Source organism: Tasmannia lanceolata, unplaced genomic scaffold (assembly GCF_043159265.1).
Source record: "Tasmannia lanceolata isolate RefF3 unplaced genomic scaffold, GAP_Taslan_0.1 ptg000004l, whole genome shotgun sequence".
Taxonomy (NCBI): Eukaryota; Viridiplantae; Streptophyta; class Magnoliopsida; order Canellales; family Winteraceae; genus Tasmannia; species Tasmannia lanceolata.
Window position 1 is genome coordinate 8,751,868 of NW_027518681.1, and position 18,942 is coordinate 8,770,809.

The 18,942-nt window shown below is 38.7% G+C and overlaps 2 protein-coding genes across 3 annotated transcripts; one reads left to right on the plus strand and one right to left on the minus strand.

Moving 5' to 3' along the window:
- The first annotated feature begins 120 nt into the window (after positions 1 to 120).
- LOC143876233 (oligopeptide transporter 4-like) lies at positions 121 to 9,246 on the plus strand. Of its 2 annotated transcripts, none has more exons than XM_077377956.1 (6): positions 121 to 694; positions 3,968 to 4,065; positions 5,126 to 5,689; positions 7,176 to 7,428; positions 8,058 to 8,240; positions 8,445 to 9,246. In XM_077377956.1, exons 1-6 carry the CDS (start codon positions 194 to 196, stop codon positions 9,057 to 9,059), a joined length of 2,214 nt encoding a protein of 737 aa, XP_077234071.1. In that variant the 5' UTR covers positions 121 to 193; the 3' UTR covers positions 9,060 to 9,246. The 2 variants fall into 2 exon arrangements, with proteins under 2 accessions (XP_077234071.1, XP_077234070.1); XM_077377955.1 differs by lacking the exon at positions 121 to 694 and adding an exon at positions 2,751 to 3,369.
- A 6,003-nt stretch (positions 9,247 to 15,249) lies between these two features.
- On the minus strand, positions 15,250 to 17,688 carry LOC143876234 (Pentatricopeptide repeat (PPR-like) superfamily protein). The gene has a single exon (XM_077377957.1). The coding sequence runs from the start codon at positions 17,410 to 17,412 to the stop codon at positions 15,547 to 15,549; it is 1,866 nt and encodes a 621-aa protein (XP_077234072.1). The 5' UTR covers positions 17,413 to 17,688; the 3' UTR covers positions 15,250 to 15,546.
- Between the last annotated feature and the right edge of the window lie 1,254 nt (positions 17,689 to 18,942).

Below are 18,942 nucleotides of genomic sequence, written 5' to 3' on the forward strand. Positions count from 1 at the left end.
GGGAAAGTTTGGGCTTTGGAATCTCTCTCTTCGATAAAAGAATCCACGCATTTCCGGTTACCGACTCGTGAATCTCCAATCACGGAATGGAATCCTCACGCCCCTTATATTTTAAGAGAACTCCTCCATAATCAACGTGAAAAAGAGCCCATCTCTCTCTCTCTCTCTCTCTCTCTCTCTCTCTCTCTCCACCATGGGAACCTTAGCCATGGAAACTCTAGAAGTGGAAAAGGTAGTAGAAGAGGACGACGTATCTCCCATAGAGGAAGTCCGTCTGACAGTAACAAACTCAGACGATCCATCACTCCCCGTATGGACCTTTCGTATGTGGTTCTTAGGGGTCTTATCATGTGCCCTCTTGTCATTCCTCAACCAATTTTTTGCCTACAGAACAGAGCCCCTAATCATAACCCAGATCTCAGTTCAGGTCGCATCTCTACCCCTAGGCCGATTCATGGCCTCTGTTCTCCCCACCACCAAATTTCATTTACCGGGTTTCGGACCCAGACAGTTCTCTCTAAATCCTGGCCCATTCAACATGAAAGAACACGTCCTTATCTCTATATTTGCTAATGCGGGTTATGCTTTTGGGAATGGCTCCGCTTATGCTGTTGGGATTGTTAATATTATTAAGGCTTTTTATCACCGGAATATTTCTTTTGTTGCTGGTTGGTTACTTATTATTACTACCCAGGTACCTCTCTCTCTCGTTCTATTTTTTGTCTTTGGATTTGGAAATGAGTTTTCAATACAAAATGAATAGATCCACCAGCTCATGTTAAGGGAGAGAGAGGGAAGGGGGGCACTTAGGAGAGAGGTTGAGGAGCAAAGAGGGTGAAGGGATTTGGATTTCCATTTGCTTATTTACACAGCAAAAGAGGAAGCGTTTCTTGTGTCCTCTAGCTATGGTGTCTCATAAGGCACTGCTCAAGAGGAAAGAAATAGAGTAACCTCGTATGGGAGATTGCACTAAGAAAAAGGGGAACACAAATAAAATCTCTGCTCCCGTTTCTATTATTGATGACTGTTTCAATACAACTTGCAAAATAGAAATATGACTCCTTAGCTAACAGTCCTACAAGATAGCCTGTGATAGCTTCAATTACAAAGATAAACCCTATCCTACCAAACTAAAAAAGATCCTACCAGATAAAAAATAACTGATTTATTTGATTCTAAAACATAGGTAACAAGACCCGAGTTCAACCCGAAATTTTTAATAATTTTTTTAGTTTTTAAGCTTAAAATCTCGGGTTGAGCTCGGGTTGGCAAAAAGGGCTGCTCGGGTTGGGTTCGGGTTGCACCCCGAACAAAAAGGGCTGCAAATGTGAGCAATCTTCTCGGCATCCAAATGGGGCTTTCTTAATTACCAATACTGTTCATGCAATGCCTTAAATAACGTGTTTTAAAATGATGGGCCCCACCCATGCTATGCATAGGTGTAAAAAATCTATCATTAAAAATATTCCAATAAAAAGCTATTCAACTGTTTTTTCAATGCTTGCGAAATTTGTTGCGAAAACTAACGTAGGAAGCTGTGATAATAGTAATTAAGAAATTTTTAGGGGATTCATGTAAATAAGATTTGGTATAGGGGGTTTTTAGTAGTTTTACCCAATTTTCATTTTTTTATTTTTTGTTCTGCTTTCCTTTTCTCGTTCTACTCATGTGTCTGTTCTTTATTTTATTTTTTAATGTTTATTAGATGGATTTTGCTAACGTGCGCTGCGTTGACCTTTCTGTCTCTGTTTTGCTAAAGTGTGCCGACGTTAGCAAATCTAAGCTACTGATTTGGTAAACTTCCACTCTCTTAAGACTCGGATGAAGTTAGTTTTTGACAGCTGGAATTATATGTCCGCGTCAAGATTCAGTTCGGAAATTTCGGGCTTTGAAATATCTCTCTTCGATAAAAGAATCCCCCGTATCAGTCACCCTCCGATATCCGATATCTACCGATCGGCGAAATATCAGGAATATTCGGAATTATTTCCGATATGGTGATTGGCGACTACCTTAGAACGAATTAGTGGTAGCCCACGAGATCAATGGTGACGATCATCTGGTTCTCAAAAAGATAATTTCAGTGAACGTTGGAAATATGACCAAAGTGCCCTTTTATATCTTACTAAAATTAAACTAGACCTAAGAAATTAAACAAGACCTAAGAAACCATCTTCGTCATTTACATCATTACCTTCCTAAAACTCGGATACACAGATTTTATAGTCATATATTGTAAAATCCTTGATTCTCTAAGCTAAATCCTGGATTGAACATTTTCAAGAATGTAAAGTCATAGTTTTAGCTTGTAAAATTAATGATTTTACAATCCCGGATTACGGATTTTTTTTTTTTTATGATGTAGGAGGTCCCTACCCTCTTCGGGAGTAGGACTAGTCCCTACGTATACATGCAACGACCCACTCACCATGTGTAACGGGTAAGTCTGGGGCGGGATTCGAACACTCGTCAAACCCGTGACTTATGCCGGATTACGGATTATAGTGTACCGCGTGCAGTCCAAAAAAAAATAGTGGGGCCAACATTGTTTGGGTGATCCAAACCATTCATTCGTTAGACCTTTAATTTAGGGTCTAACAAATGAATGGTGTAGATCACTCGAATAATGGGGGCACCACGCGTTTCATTTAATTCCTCCATTCCACAAGGACCACAATCCCACTATCCCACTATCTCTGTTTTGTTCAACTTTGGTAGGTAATCAGTAATTTCCACCACCTCTAGGCTTATAAATGTAAGGGCATTCTACTAATTTCACATGCCCCACCTTTTCAAGAGAACTCCCTCTTCAGAATCAGTGAAAAAGAGCCCACTCCCCAAATCTCTCTCTCTCTCTCTCTCTCCACCATGGGAACCTTAGCCATGGAAACTCTAGAAGTGGAAAAGGTAGTAGAAGAGGACGACGTCTCTCCCATAGAGGAAGTCCGTCTGACAGTAACAAACTTAGACGATCCATCACTCCCCGTATGGACCTTTCGTATGTGGTTCTTAGGGGTCTTATCATGTGCCCTCTTGTCATTCCTCAACCAATTTTTCGCCTACAGAACAGAGCCTCTAATCATAACCCAGATCTCAGTTCAGGTCGCCTCTCTACCCCTAGGCCGATTCATGGCCTCTGTTCTCCCCACAACCAAATTCCAATTACCGGGTTTCGGACCCAGACAGTTCTCTCTTAATCCCGGTCCGTTCAACATGAAAGAACATGTCCTCATCTCTATATTTGCTAATGCGGGTTGTGCTTTTGGGAATGGCTCCGCTTATGCTGTTGGGATTGTTAATATTATTAAGGCTTTTTATCACCGCAATATTTCTTTTGTTGCTGGATGGTTACTTATAATCACTACCCAGGTACCTCTCTCTCTCTCTCTCTCTCTCTCTCTCTCTCTCTCTCTCTCTCTCTCTCTCTGTCTCTGTATTTCGTGATATTTTTAGTACCCCTTGTTTTGGTTTCTTCCACCCCCAATCTGTTCTTTATTTTTTGGTACCTTAGATGGGTTTTGCTAATGTGCGCTGCGTTGAGGTTTCTTCCTACTATCTCTAGTCCTGAGGCTTTTCTATGGGCAATGATAAATTCGCACCCCTTTATACCTTAAAAAGGGTTAAAGTGGTGTGAATTATCCTACTGGGGGCGGGGGTGCGAATTTATCATCGCCAATTCCATCCTCTTTTCTTCTTTTTTTTGCTAACGTACGCTGCGTTGAGAGGTTTAGCTATCGTGTTTCATTATTGGGTCTGCTAACTTAGTTTTTTTTTTTTTTTTTTTTTTTTTTTTTTTTTTTATGGGGGTTGCTTACTTAGTTTAATCGGAGAGAAGTGGAAATTTTGACTCTCTTCGTCATGTGTTTTTTCTCTGAGTTTTTTTCTTCTTTCTTTTTTTAATGAATTGTGGGGTTTTGAAGTGTTTTTTCTGCACAAGGATTGAGTCTAACATGCGCCGTTGGAACAGGTATTGGGGTACGGATGGGCGGGGTTGCTGAGGAAGTATGTGGTTGAACCCGCGCACATGTGGTGGCCAAGTACACTTGTTCAAGTCTCCCTCTTTAGGTATGTAACTCACTACCAACTTAAATACCAGAGATAGTGACTTGATATAGGAGAGGGATCTTACTAAAAAGTAGACTTGATATGACGCTGCCTACTTGTAATGCAATGAGGGTGGAGTCACCACTAGGTAGGGTATAATGGTTCCCATTTTTTGACTAATTTGAACCGTCCATCTGATAGCCTTTGTTTGGATCTCCAACACCAATAATCCAATCTTACGGATGAGATCTTATTGGAACATGGCAAATCCAAAGCAATGCCCATCTAAATTCTAATAGACTGTTCAAATCAAGTGGGCCCGTAATCTTGCAACCCTAACATCCATTGATTGGATGATCCTAGCCCTTTGATCTATTTTGAAAAGTTGAATCATTACATTTCTTGTTTTCCCACACAAGGTCTAGTAGGACACTAGGACAGACAAGTGATCATTTAAAATCCATGATCTTTAATTGACCACCTTACTGTGGGTGTGAATACAGCTTATGAAGACTTTTGTGAACCTTGGAATTACTCTCACTAGTCCACTTTTTCAAGGGTGCCCATATCATTTGACACCTCTTTTGTCCCTTCCCACAAGTCAATGAGAAGATAGACCACTTTGCTTGTTTCTGGTAGGGATCCTGGTCCTGGTCCTAGTGATGTTCTACATGGCCAAGTAGATAGGCTACACCTTCTAATCATATTTCAAACAGTGACTTAATCTTTATATATTGCATATGAGAATTTCTTTGAACAGTCATTGCTTTTGCTAAGATTCTGTTTCTTGCTAAGCTTATTTTAGAATAATCTTAGCAAAAGTAATGATTGTTCAAAAGAAATCTTGTATGGAATATATAAACATTAGATCACTGAAAAATTGGGTACTTAAAATTTGGCATATAATTTGTTTTACATCCAGTATTGAACTTAAACCCATAAGGCCACCTCAATCTTTGTCTTGGTACTCAATCTCATAGCATATACATCATTTAATTGATCTAATTACAGCATATTTAATTAGTAGATTATTCTTCAATATTAACCAAATAATACTAATAATTTGATCTATAATTTTCAGGGCATTGCATGAGAAGGAAGAACAACGCATGTCACGTGCAAAGTTCTTCCTCATTGCACTTATTTGCAGCTTCTCTTGGTATGTTTTCCCGGGCTACCTCTTCCTAACTCTAACAAACATGTCATGGGTTTGTTGGATATTCTCCAAATCTATCACTGCTCAGCAACTTGGTTCGGGCCTTAAGGGCTTGGGTCTTGGAGCATTTACACTAGATTGGTCTGCCGTTGCAGCCTTCATGTTCAGTCCTCTCATCTGTCCCTTCTTCGCCATTGTCAACATCTTTGTAGGCTTCGCATTGATTGTCTATGTAGTCATTCCCATCGCTTATTGGGGATATGACGTATATGATGCTAAAAAATTTCCCATATTTTCCTCACACTTGTTTGCTGCTGATGGCCAACAGTACAATATATCAGCTATTGTTAATAACAAGTTTGAGATAGATATGCCTGCCTACGAGGCGCAAGGGAAGATTCATATGAGCATGTTTTTTGCTCTCACTTATGGGTTTGGATTCGCCACCATTGCTTCCACACTCTCCCATGTGGGTTTCTTCTATGGAAGGTATGCTTGTTAGTTTATGTATTTTTTTTTGTAATTTTGTAGCAAAAGATTATGGAAGGTATGCTTGTAGTTTATGTTATTTTTATTTTTTTGGGTAGTCTTGTAGCAAAAGATTATACTGTGGAACATGTGATTAAGTTGAGGATTAGAATTTTAATGATATGGGTTTTGTTGCAGTGTTTCAGTTGCATTTATGATATGGCTTTTGTTATACTTTCAGTTGCATTTTATTTCATCGGAAGCACTATCGTCTTTTTAATCTTTTTTATAATTGGCTTGATGATGTCTACATTGACAATAAACTGCTAATTACTCTTTAATCTGATTGCTCTTCTGTTCCGTTATTGGGCTTGTGGCTCAATGGTTGAGACTTTGGATCTCAACCTTGAGGTCGCAGGTTCAATCCCAGCTTGCCTACCTAAAAAACGGAAAAAAATTGTTGCTATTCAACTTTGTACCTTTCTTTATTATCTCAAGAAGAAAGCAGTTTTTTTCTTTACATCCTTCTAATTTCTGTTTAATGTTTGTTTTTTGTATCTGTTATATGGTAAATTGGTGTATGTCTTAAGGAAATATGTTAGTGGGTAAAAGTATAAGTGGGGGGTCTCTTATGCAATGATGTAAACCATTTGTTTTGGGGCTCTACAGTGACTGGTCGATGGCTCAAATCATGCACTTTAAATGATCCCAACTCTTGATTGATGTTCTTTAAATGGAAGAGTAGAAAATTCGAAGTCAACAATCACATTTCTAGATTTAGTATAGATTATGATGTAGGCGAATGCTTTGAATAGGAGGATACCACCTAAACATTTTCCCCGATGATATACTTTCGACAAGGTTCAGACAAATTTTTTTTTTGAAAGATGACAAGTTTCATTAATATTCAAATAGCAATCGGGACCAAGGGTCCCATCCTGCAATTGCAAAATATTAAGGTGAATTAGCACGGGCATACCCGAAACCAATTCAAAAGCAATCAGAAGATATTACAAAACTCAACTATTCCTTTCCTATATTCCAAAAAGGTACAGGAGAAAGGTTCAGACAAATTTAACATGCAACAAGTCTCTTTTTAGAGGAGTACTGATCTTCATGGTGACAATAAACTATTATGCATCCTTAGTTTATCAAATTTATATTTTGCTGTCTTTTGGATTCTAATGCTTTCCTTCGAGCTGAAATATACATATGTTTTCTTTTTACAATTTATAATTTAGAGTAATAGACTTCTAGTTTTTGTTCAGATGGGCTTATTCTTTCCAAATATAGATGCGTTTTTGTCTTAATCCCCAACAATCGTATTAGATGCCATGGAAATGGTTAGCCATTTACTTATTCCTGAACTAAAAAACTGCAAGGCAAACCCATTTCCCATCCCATTAAATCTAAGTAGTTAGAGAACTCTGGAATTTTTTTATTGCTTTCTCTGTAATCTCTTTTAGCATCAATGCCTATTCAAAATCATACTACACAAATTTTCCAGGGAGATCTACCAACGCTTCCGTGCTTCATATAAAGGCAAGGACGATATTCACACAAGGTTGATGAGGAAGTACAAGGACATACCTGATTGGTGGTTTTTTCTATTGCTAGCACTTACTGTAGCAGTCTCTCTGGTCCTTTGCACAGCTCTGAAAGACCAGGTTCAGCTGCCATGGTGGGGCCTCATCTTTGCCTGCTTTCTTGCTTTCTTTTTCACTCTGCCCATCAGCATCATTACTGCTACAACAAATCAGGTACATTTATATTTTCTTTCCCCAATTTGTTTATGCATTTGGGTTGTGATATTCTTTTTTCAGTACATGAGAGTCTACGTTTACTTGCGAAGAAAAGAAACACAACAAAAAGATCACCCGGAGATGATAATCTCATGGCTATTGAGACTGGATCAAATCAGATGGTTGTGTTTCTCAATCTTTCTAACTTGCTCCCACAGAACCAGGGTCGAACATATTGAGAAAAGTCTCATTCACATAAGGATTCCTCGAAAAGTTAAGGTTTAGTAATCCTTTTAGAAATCGAATGGGGTTGGCCTTTCACACACACGAGTAAGAATTTCATAGCTTACTTCAAAGCCAACTCCCAGTTGGCTATAAAATAAGAAAATTTCCGAAACCATGAAAATATGGAAATAGAAAAAGGAACCCCTCATGGTTGACAATAATTGATTCAACGGGTTTCATAATTAAAAGATCAATTTTTATTTTCAAAAAAAAAATTAAAAGATAAAAAAGCCATTTACTTGTTATGCTAATCTGGAGAAATGTGCTAGTAGTCTAAAAATGTTCCTAGTTGAATCATCACAATAGCATTCATTCAACTAAAAGTTTGTTGAACTTGTTTTGATTCCTTGGCTACTTTACAGACACCAGGGTTGAACATCATCACAGAATATATCATGGGTCTTATACTACCAGGAAGACCCATAGCTAATGTTTGCTTCAAAGTTTATGGGTATATGAGTATGACTCAGGCCATCTCCTTCCTTTCTGATTTCAAGCTTGGCCATTATATGAAGATTCCACCAAGATCAATGTTTTTGGTTCAGGTAATTCTTCTCTTTATCCATTTGACCTTCTACTGTCATAATCCATACAAAGCTCTCAATCTAAGAAGCTAGAGAAATTTTGAGCCAAACCAGATAAATTTCATGCTCTTATGACTTAATTGTAACAAATTTTCTTCAATTCAATCCCTTAATTTTTTATTTGTTAGTGATTTTGACTTGGTTTTTATTAATCTTTTTTAACAGTTTATTGGAACTATCATAGCTGGAACAATCAACATTGCAGTTGCAATGTGGCTGCTAAACTCAATCAATCACATATGTCAAGATGAGCTCTTGCCACCAGATAGTCCTTGGACATGCCCGGGCGATCGTGTCTTCTTCGATGCATCCGTAATTTGGGGATTAGTAGGACCAAAACGCATCTTTGGGGCACTAGGAAACTATGGAGCCCTCAACTGGTTCTTCGTTGGTGGTGCTTTGGGGCCATTTTTTGTTTGGCTCATGCACAAGGCATTCCCCAACCAGACTTGGATCCCATTGATAAACCTTCCAGTCCTTTTGGGAGCGACGGCCTACATGCCTCCGGCAACCGCATTGAATTACAATTCCTGGGTGTTTGTTGGGGTAGTATTCAATTTCTTCATCTTTCGGTATCGAAAGAATTGGTGGCAAAGGTACAACTATGTTCTTTCAGCAGCACTGGATGCAGGAGTTGCCTTCATGGGAGTCTTTATATACTTTGCTTTGACAATGGAGAATAAAGGTTTGACTTGGTGGGGGACTGGAGGAGAGCATTGTGCTCTTGCCAAGTGTCCTACAGCTAAGGGGATTCAAGTGGATGGGTGCCCTGTATTGTGATATATTTTTCCATGTCTTTACACGTTTTATCTAGGGAAGTTTATCTTGCATTCCTTTATTAAAACAAATTAAAAGGGATGAAGATGGTACTGCATATAAATTCAAAGTAAAAGGCTTTGAGCAATTATGTTTTAGTATTGTGATTGTTTAGAATGGAGTGAGTAAAAGCAGCATTTTACTTTACAAATATTTTATTTTTAAGGATCAATTGCTTAATTATTCTGGCTCAAGTAAAACAATCCACAAAGCTCATGAATTTTTTTTTATTTTCTTGTACTTTATAAAAAAAGATTTCAACCTAACTCCAAAAAGTTTTGAAATCCTTTATTAGAGTTATCTTATAAATCAGAAAGAGGATTATTTAGTTCTGACCATTGGATCTCAAAATCTAAATCTATTTAGAAATCTGATGATCTGATATAGGTATAAAACTCTTAGCTACCATTGCATATAATAGTTACACTGTAATATGAATGAGGCCTTGTTTTCTGCAATTTATTTAGAAGCAAACTGAATCAGAAATGTTTAGAAGATTTTTTTTTTCCTTAGCTTTTTTATAGCTAGCTGTATTATTAGCAAGAGTAAGGAGCAACAACATAGAAAAAGAAGCATCATAAATCTCAATTACCTTAACTAAAATAGAGATTCATCCACATAGTAGGGAAAATAAAACCCTTTTGAAAGATTAATGATTAACCCTCATTATAGGTATGAACCACGTCTTTCAATGCTATAGTAGAGCATATATCCTTCACAGTAATAGACACTCCTCATTTAATCTGGAAAAGGAGATTTAGATTTTCATCGCTATACAGAATCAAACTAAACCCAATTCATAATACTTGAGCATTTCTGGATTGAAACTAGATCCATATTGAGATTATTGTCAGATTCTCCCCTGATCTGCATTGCAATCTAGTCTCAATCCCCTTTGGAGGGAGAAAGGGCTGAAGCTGCATTCCTCACACCAACAGGGGTCTACTAAAGTCAAACCAAAACAGGCAATTACCAAAAATGAAGATTTTCAATTGATTTTTCAAAAGGATTACATGGTAAACATGTTGCAACATGGAGCAACTGAAATTGTTCCTTCCCTTTCAAATCTGACTTGAAGTGCTTCTGGAGGACCCCTTCACAGCATGAAGCCTTCTTCAAGATTGAGCTTGAAATTGAAGGCGGGTTGCAAGGGTAGGGGTGCCAATAACAATGCGTGAGGCTCCAGGGCTAAAGGCCAAAGACTTCCTCCTAGATTGAGAAGTGCCAAAAGCCCTTGAAAATGAAGTGGCTTAGTGAAATGCTCTCAACTTTGGTGTGAGGCAATTGAGGGGCAACTTGGAAAGACACAAGTATCACCTCTTGATTAGTTACAACCATGGGCAAGGAGTTCATTTTCCTTGATCAATCTTAACCCTTAATTTAATTAGTGTTTGGCTGAGATTAAGTCAGCAACAAAGGATACTTACATTAGCTTATGTAATCACCTACGGTTACATCTCCTCCTGATAATTGCAAAAATACCCTTTGTAATCTTTTATTTGGCTTCATGAGATTGGTCAGTCCCAAGATCATTTGGGTTCGTGTATTTATAGCCAATGATATGAATTCAATCAGAGGTTGAGAATGGTCTCTCCAAACCCACTTGATAGCATTAAAAAAAAATCAAATTCGTAGCAACCTTTCCAACCTACAAAAACTCAATTCTTGCTCAACCCAATGAATCATTTGAAGAAAACAGTAAACAGAACCAATGATTTCTAATGTAACAGGGAATGATTTCTTCTCCTTGAAATCTGAAATCAGTTTTCTTCAAATATCTAGTTTAGACATTAGACAGAGAGCAATAATGTCAAGAGACTCACGACCTCCTTCCATAATTTAAATGGATCCTCCAAATATCCATGAGAGCCCATAAAGTCTTTGCATCATGCATTTTAAAATCTCATAAGCCATATAAATCACCTGAGCTACAACAGAACATATCAAGATACTGTATTCAGCAAAGAACATTCTCACATCAATGTGAAAGAACTCCAAGTAACAAGATTCCTTGAAGATGCAAGCGAAAATAACAATTCTCAACTACACAAGTGCAATTTTTGGTGCCAAGAAAACCCAGTAGAAAGTAGAAACTGATGAAGATGCAATAATTGCTTTCTTTCTCCTTCAACTTGCACCAAATCAGTGTGATAGAAGTAGTAATCCCGACGTATCTTCTTCAGATTCAGCAAGGATAAACTAAATAAATTTAGAGGCTCCAGAAAACTGAAAAGCAACTGCTTCTGCCGAAATCTCAGAATGTTGTTTAAAGACTAAAAGAGCTCTTACAACCAAGGTGATATAAGGTACTAGGGCAGCCCTTTATCACATCAAGTGGCTCATGCTATGCTGTACAATTCATACCAAGCTACAGAGCAATTGTCATAACAGGCCAAGCATTTGGGCATCAAATGGAATGATTTGCTACCAACTTATTGAGACCTTTCAGAAAAGCTTTTGGGTCTTTGTATGGAAACAACAGTCATTATGTCAAGACTTCCCCTAATGATAACCATGGAAGCTATAACAATCATAGTAACAACTGTAGAGAAACCTACTCATAGCAAAACAGATTTGCAGTCTGCTAAATTTTCCAGTGTAAACAAAAGCACATGACAGAAAATACATTTTCTGAGAACTTAACAAGTTTGAATAAAATGAAGGCATATGAACATGCTAGCACCCAGCCAATCAGCTTTACATGCAATACACTAACCAACAGGATGATGAAACAAGTAGTCCCTTTATTTAAAGAGATTTTTCTCAATCCTATAGAATGCTGGTAAGTGTTGCCCACAAAACTTCCTTTGAAAACAAGTATATACAAACAGTGTGGGTAAAAGGAGAGATTAGTTAACCTTAGAAGGTAAGGGATCAGATTTTGGGAGGATATAAAATCTGAGGATATTTGGCTAGGGATGTGTCGCTGTGCCATGCTTTTCTGGACTTAAATCGATTAGTTAACCTTAGAGTGGTGAGGGTAAAAGATGTGCGCGCGCGCGCGTGTTTGAGAGAGAGAGAGAGAGAGAGAGAGAGAGAGAGAGAGAGAGAGAGAGAGAGAGAGAGAGAGAGAGAGAGAGAGATGAGTATGGAATATAACTCTTACAAGAAACCTGAAAGCTGGTGAAAGAGATTAGTATGGAATATAACTCTTACAAGAAACCTGAAAACTGGTGAAATTGATAATATGCAATTTCTCCCTCCCTCTCTTAAGCTTCTTGAAAGGGTTTACATTCCCTCTCAAAGGTTTGATGGAAGGATTTGGGTTCCAGATCCTAAAGGCTATTTTGCAGTTAAACCACTATTTAATTGTTTGGTGAGCAATTTGTCCTCTCCCTTTGGACCAAGATTTAGTCTTCCTTGTCATCACCTAGAGTTACAACATTTGTGTTGACGGTGGATGCTAATAAAATTAATACTTGTGAGAGCCTCAAGAAAAAGCATGTATATCTTGTAAGTGGGTACATCCTTTGTAAAAGGGCGGAGGAATTCCTTGATCATCATTCTTCATTGCCCATTACCTTTAGTCTGTGGGGACCTCTCCTGTCCCAAATTGATGTAGCTTGGGTTTTCAAGAGTCTATTAAAGCCAATTTACTTGATTGGGAAACCGTTCCTTTTGGTTTAATTGGCAAGGCACTCTGGAGACTCGTTCTGTATGCATTGTTGTTGAATGTTTGGAAGGAGCATAATAACGGGATCTTTATAGAAAAAGGCAAATTGCTTGGAAAGATCCTTACTGAAATTAAGCTTATTGACTTGGACGAAAGATTTGAGTTGAAGACCCAGACGCATGGGACATCCCGGCGCCTGCAAGGGTCAGCGCATTTGAGTGGATTGCCTGTTTGGATAAGATCCTCACAGTTGATCATCTACGGAATCGCCAGATGCTGATAGCAGATCATTGCGCCCTCTGTGTGGAGCCAGGATAATCAGTGGATCATATGTTTATACATTGTAAGTTGGCCAGAGAAGTGTGGAGTAGAGTCATGGGAAGATTTAGACTGACATGGATCTTCCCAACTAGGCTCATCAATCTATTACAGGGATGTTCCTTCGCTCCTTGCTGTAAGAAAGGGAAAATCTTGTAAAAAGTGGTATTCATGGCCACTGTTTGAGTTCTATGGAAGGAAAGAAATGCAAGGGTGTTCAATGGCCTTGCAAAAAGTGCGCAATTCTTGTTGCAAGTAGAGAGATTTGTAATAGCAGTGAACAGGCGAACACCCTATCTCCCGAATGGGAGCCACCTGAACTGGGCTTATTGAAATTAAACTTTTATGGGTCTAGTATGGGCAATCCAGACCTAGCAGGGATTGGAAGCGTGCTTAGAGATGAGCATGGGTCGATGAGATGGGCCTTCTCATGACCCATAGCGATAACAGATTCCAACAAGACAGAGGTGCAAACGGTTCTCCAAGGACTTCGAGGCAGAGAGTAATATCTTTGATTATCTAATAGTAGAGGGTGACTCCCTCAACGTAATAAGATGGTTCCAGGGGAGCTACCCCCATCCATGGATGTTTTCTCACTGGGTTGATTAGATTCAGGAGAGAGTTGAGAGATCATCAATTTCTTTTCATCATGTGAAAAGAGCAGCAAATAGTGAGGTGGACCGGTTGGCTAGAGATGGAGTAGCGATGGTCAAGATAGATTTTTTTCTTTCTTCCTCCTTGAGGACTTTTGTAGGCGGGACTATTCACTGAATGACTGACTAACTGATTTGGGGAACGAAGAAGGCCCGATATCTACCTACATCTACAGTCGCTGAAGATAGCGACTTGATTGTACCATAGGTAAAGCCATCCCATATGCCCTTCTTCAGTCATATGGTTCGCAGTTCCGCCTGCTCAGCCCCAATCAATGCTTTCTTTTTGTATTCTTTTTTCCTTTTACTGTTTCTCTTTGTTGTGACCATCTTGGTCCTGGGGACAAGGATCATCTTGGCTATTGGAATGATACCCTCAAATATTTTGATAAGTAACTGGAAATCGATTAGTTTGGAAAGTCAGCCGAAGCACAAAACCTTCTCTTCAATGGATACCACCACTTCCTGTTGTTATCAAACTTAACTTCGATGGTTTCTCTAAAGGTAATCCAAGAACAGCTAGTACTGGAGGGTACTCAAATAATTTGCGTAGGGCACCCAAATAATTTTCAGGACCCTGTGGTATGAAGGATGCAAATGAAGCGGAAGCAATAGCCCATTTAACGGGGCTGCAGATATTTAAGGACTGTTTTGTTGGTGATTGCGTGATTGAAGGGGATTCTAGCAACGTCATTTCCTAGGTTAAAGGACTATCCAAGGCCCCATGGCGTCTAGCCCCAATCTTCTGGAAATTGTCAACTGTTGTGCAGTTATCAAGCCTATTCTTCTCCATCGGTTACGACTTACGATCGGCAAGAAGCAGCAGATGTTTTGGCCAAGGAAGGCATTGGGTGTAACATTCTAAAGATCAGTGACTGTTACCCTATGGGCATTCATTAACTTCTTTTGTTTTGTACGGACATCTCGTCCTTGTTGTTTTTTATCTTGAATGCAATAATTATCTTTTCTCAAAAAAAAAAAAGACACAACAAACCCAAAATAGCTGAAACTTCACAGGTAGACGATAAAAAGATGTCTCTTCCAATATAAGCACAGCATTAACAAAATATTGAAATATATCAAGAAAACCTACAAAATATTGAACTACAACCGAAGATTACATGGAACCTCACCTGAAATTATAAAAAAACTTCAAAAAATGAAGAAAAGAAAAAGAAATTAAGCAACCAATTATATCTTATGAAACAATATATGTTTCAAAATATTGAGAGACAGCATTTAGAGCAGCTTATGCTTAATTCATTGAAAGGCATTGCATAGTACCTCTGAGAGAATTAAATACTTTAATGTCTTGGCTATACCACACCCTCAAGCGGTGTGCCCTAGAAAATCTAAAGACTAATGAGTCAAACACTCGAACCATATAAAATATTTAGATATGGAAAAAGATAAGACAAATCCCTTATTTTAAATCTGGAAATGCAGCTATATGCCTCAGTAAGATGCTTCCTGATTAACCAAGGAGGAGAGAGAAGTTCATATAACCATAAAGACTCAATTATGCATATTTAGCAACAAAACAAAACAAGAAAATAAGCACATGGCAATCTTAAGTTCTTAACTACGGTCTAATATTTTATATAAAAAAGCGACTGCTTAGTACAAAAAGTTCTTGGGAGCTATGACCCAGCTGCATCAAGAAGGGTGTGAGAAAAACTGACAGAGTCTATCTATCAAAACTGAATTTGGATCTTCCTTGTAAGGACTGGAAAAGGATTATGTTATAGGCACAGACAAAAGATAAACTAGTTCAGATCCTCACTTAAAACCGGGCAAAAAACGAAAAAGATCCATTGCATGTATTAAACACTACATCCCAAACTCCAAGCAAACCAACCTCTCCAGCCTACATCTCAACCACCAAATGCTGTGCGGAACTTTTCTTGACAGCCCCTCTGGAACACAGCTCATTCAACAACTCCAAAGCCTCCTTGGCCATACCTTCATAAGCAACACCTTCAATGAGAATAGTGTAGGTTGTTTCTGTTGGCTTACACCCCTTAGACACCATATAAGCCAAGAAATCAATAGCACGGTCGGTTTGTCGATCCTTACAGAGACCTAAGATAAGCGAATTGTATGTGACAGCATTGGGCTTGATACCCAAACCTTCCAACTCATGAAAGAACTTAATTGCTTCAGTAACCTTACCTTCTCTACTGAGCCCAGCCACTAGTGATGAATAAGTTATTACATCGGGTTGGAGGCCCTTCCCTAACATCTCTCCTAGAAGCTCTTTGGCTCGTTCTGTATTCCCTATCTTCGAAAGCCCATCAATTACCGTGTTATATGTGATCAACACAGGAGAGCAACCTTTGCTTCCAAGCTGACCAACTATCTCAACCGCAACATCAACCTTTCCATCTTTGCATAAAGCAGTAAGCAAGGTATTATATGTCACAATATCCGGATAACATCCTCGAGCCACCATTATATCCAAGTATTCAATTGCTCGTTCCATTTTCTTCTCTTTGCAAAACCCATGAAGCAACGGATTGTAACTCAGCGAATTGGGCGTGCAACCATGGTTGGGCATCTTCTCCAAAACATCAATTGCTCGACCTAACAATCCCTTTCTACACAAAAAGTTGATCAAAATATTGAATGTCACAACACTAGGTGAACAGCCCTTTTGAACCATATCAGCTAAGAGTTTCTCGGCATCCATCCACCTTCCCGTGCTACACATGCTGCGCAAAATAATATTGTGTGTGATCACATTTGGTTGGCAACCGTGCAACGGCATATCATTCAAGAACTCTATTGCTTCATCCAATCTCCCTTCCTTGCAAATCCCATTGATAAGAACATTGTAAGTTACTACATCGGGTTTACATCCCTTACTTCTCATCTCATCTAAAAACTTCATTGCATGTTCCACACCACTCTCCTTACAAGTCGCTTCGATCAAAATCGTATAAGTAATAACATCAGGATAACAGTCTTTTTGCAATTGATGATTCAAAACCTCCATTGCTTGCTTCAACTTCCCCCTATCGCATAAACAACGCAAAATTGTATTATATGTCACTACATCCGGGGCAACACTCATTCGGTCCAAGAGCCGTAGGGCATTATCAATCTCACCAGCTTTGCAGTATCCACTGATCAAAACATTATAGGTTATAACATCAGGAATTGCTCCAGACTCTTCAACAATCTCCAAAATCCTAGTTGCCTTTTTGGTCTTACTAACGCGACAAAACCCTCGAATTAGACTTGTACAATAGATGATATCAGGAATCATTCCTCTACCAACCATATCTTCCAAAAAATTAAAACCTTCATCTAACTGGCCGTTCCTAACTAAGCGCCGGAGATGATCGTTACCCTCAAAATCATCATAACCACCAGAAAAATGCGAAAAGGACGATGAGGAATGGTCATGGCCATTATTGCTCAAATGCCCATTTGAGTTTTTGGATAATCTCAGTAATCTTTCACTGGAACCAACTGTTTCTATCTTTGTGACTGCAGAAATCTGATTTCTCATATTCTTTCGATACTTTTTAGACTTTCTCACCTCACCATTAGAAGAATCAACAGAGGAACAAACCCTAAACATTAGAAAACCATTCATACAAGAAGTATTGCTGCTTAGATTGAAGTCACACAAAACCCTAAACCCAGCCCTAACCCTAGTATCCCTCTGAATGAACTTGAAGGAGGGATACCCTACATGGGTTTGTTTTGCAGGCACCACAAAATCCATCTATCTCTTTGGGAACTAATATTCTACTAAACTGATACCCAAATGTTAATGAATGAAAACCCAGAAATGTTTCTGAAAGAAACCATGGAAAGAAGCAGAAACCAAAGAGTAAAAAACTGTGTGAGGGCTTCAATGAGGCTTATGCATAGATGTAACTAAAGATGAAAATGGAAAGAAAAAAAAAGGTGCAGAGAAGGCTTACTCAGTTGTAGGGTTTAGAGAGAGCAAGAGAGAAAGAAGGATTATTCGGAATAGATGACATAATCTCTATTGGGCAATATGGAGGGATATGCTTAAATTGAGACCGTGGCTAGAAAGACCCAAGTGTGTTATGCAGGTTCCAAACAACCAATTATATTGAGACTTTTGTGATAAAAATACCCATGATCTCTTTTGGGATTTGGCTAAATTGGGATAGTGGCTAGAAGACGCATGTGTGTCATGTAGGTTCCTAACAATCAACCCTGTTGCAGTGTCCATTTTTGTGACAAAAGTGCCCTATATTTTCCATACAGTGTCAAAAGTACCCTTACTATTAGTGCAAGTGGGAACATTAGGATGAATGTTTAGGACAGCCCTCACCAGAACTGCCTCAATGTTGTTTTCCACTTGTTTTAGTCAAAGGAATCATTGGGATTAAGAATTCCAAGGAGGTAGAGGTTAAAGTGGAGCTCTAGGGCATGGGGATAATTGACGATAGCTTGTTGGACAGATTGATAGTCGATGGAGATTCTCTTAATACCATTAAATGGGTGGATGACAGAAAGCAGTATCTGTGGAGATTCACGAATTTCACTGTGTGGATGGTCACCTTGTCCGTTTTCAGCATGTCCGTTGTTCGGCTAATAGCGAGGCAGATCGGTTAGCTGAGGATGAGATGAATCGGGCGTCCATGGAGATATTAATTAGATTTTCTTCCCCAATGATTTGTTTTTTGCTTTATTTCATTGTAGAGGAATGCTAAACTTAGAGAAGAAGCCCTTACAAATTTGAGCTGAGAGAGGGCTCTCATTAGGTGAAAGTCACCAAAGTGCACTTATTAATCTTCGACTTTTACCTACTTTTAATGCACTTTGGTGATTTTCACCCAATGGGAGCGCCCTTTCAGCTCAAATATGCAAGGGCGCCTGTGAGTTTTGTATTTCTCCCCAAGATCCGCTCAGTCTTGCAGCTTATCTCTCTTATTAATATAGCTCTTATCATTTCGAAAAAAAGAGAGAATAATACAATAATAGCCTATAATTATTTATAGTGGGCCCATCTCTGTTAGTCTGGATCATTTATTGGACGAGGTATATTTTGGATTTTCAATGGTCAAAGGATCACCCCAATTACATGATTCAAGATCCAATACAAGGTATATTTGGTAATCGATTATAGGGCTTTAAATAGGTGGCTCACACTAATATGTTTTGATAATCAGTGTGAACTCACATTGTCATTTCTGTTTCAACCAGCTGTTAAAGGTTATTTCAATTCTAGAAAGAGCTCTTTGACAACTGGTTAAACATACACGACAAGGTCAGTTCC

Excerpts from the sequence above, each read along its gene's own strand:
- LOC143876233 (XM_077377956.1), top strand. The coding sequence starts at position 194 with ATGGGAACCTTAGCCATGGAAACTCTAGAAGTGGAAAAGGTAGTAGAA. Across the intron at positions 5,690-7,175 it reads GTGGGTTTCTTCTATGGAAG|GGAGATCTACCAACGCTTCC; the intron begins GTATGCTTGTTA and ends CAAATTTTCCAG. Across the intron at positions 7,429-8,057 it reads TTACTGCTACAACAAATCAG|ACACCAGGGTTGAACATCAT; the intron begins GTACATTTATAT and ends GCTACTTTACAG.
- LOC143876234 (XM_077377957.1), bottom strand. The coding sequence starts at position 17,412 with ATGGATTTTGTGGTGCCTGCAAAACAAACCCATGTAGGGTATCCCTCC.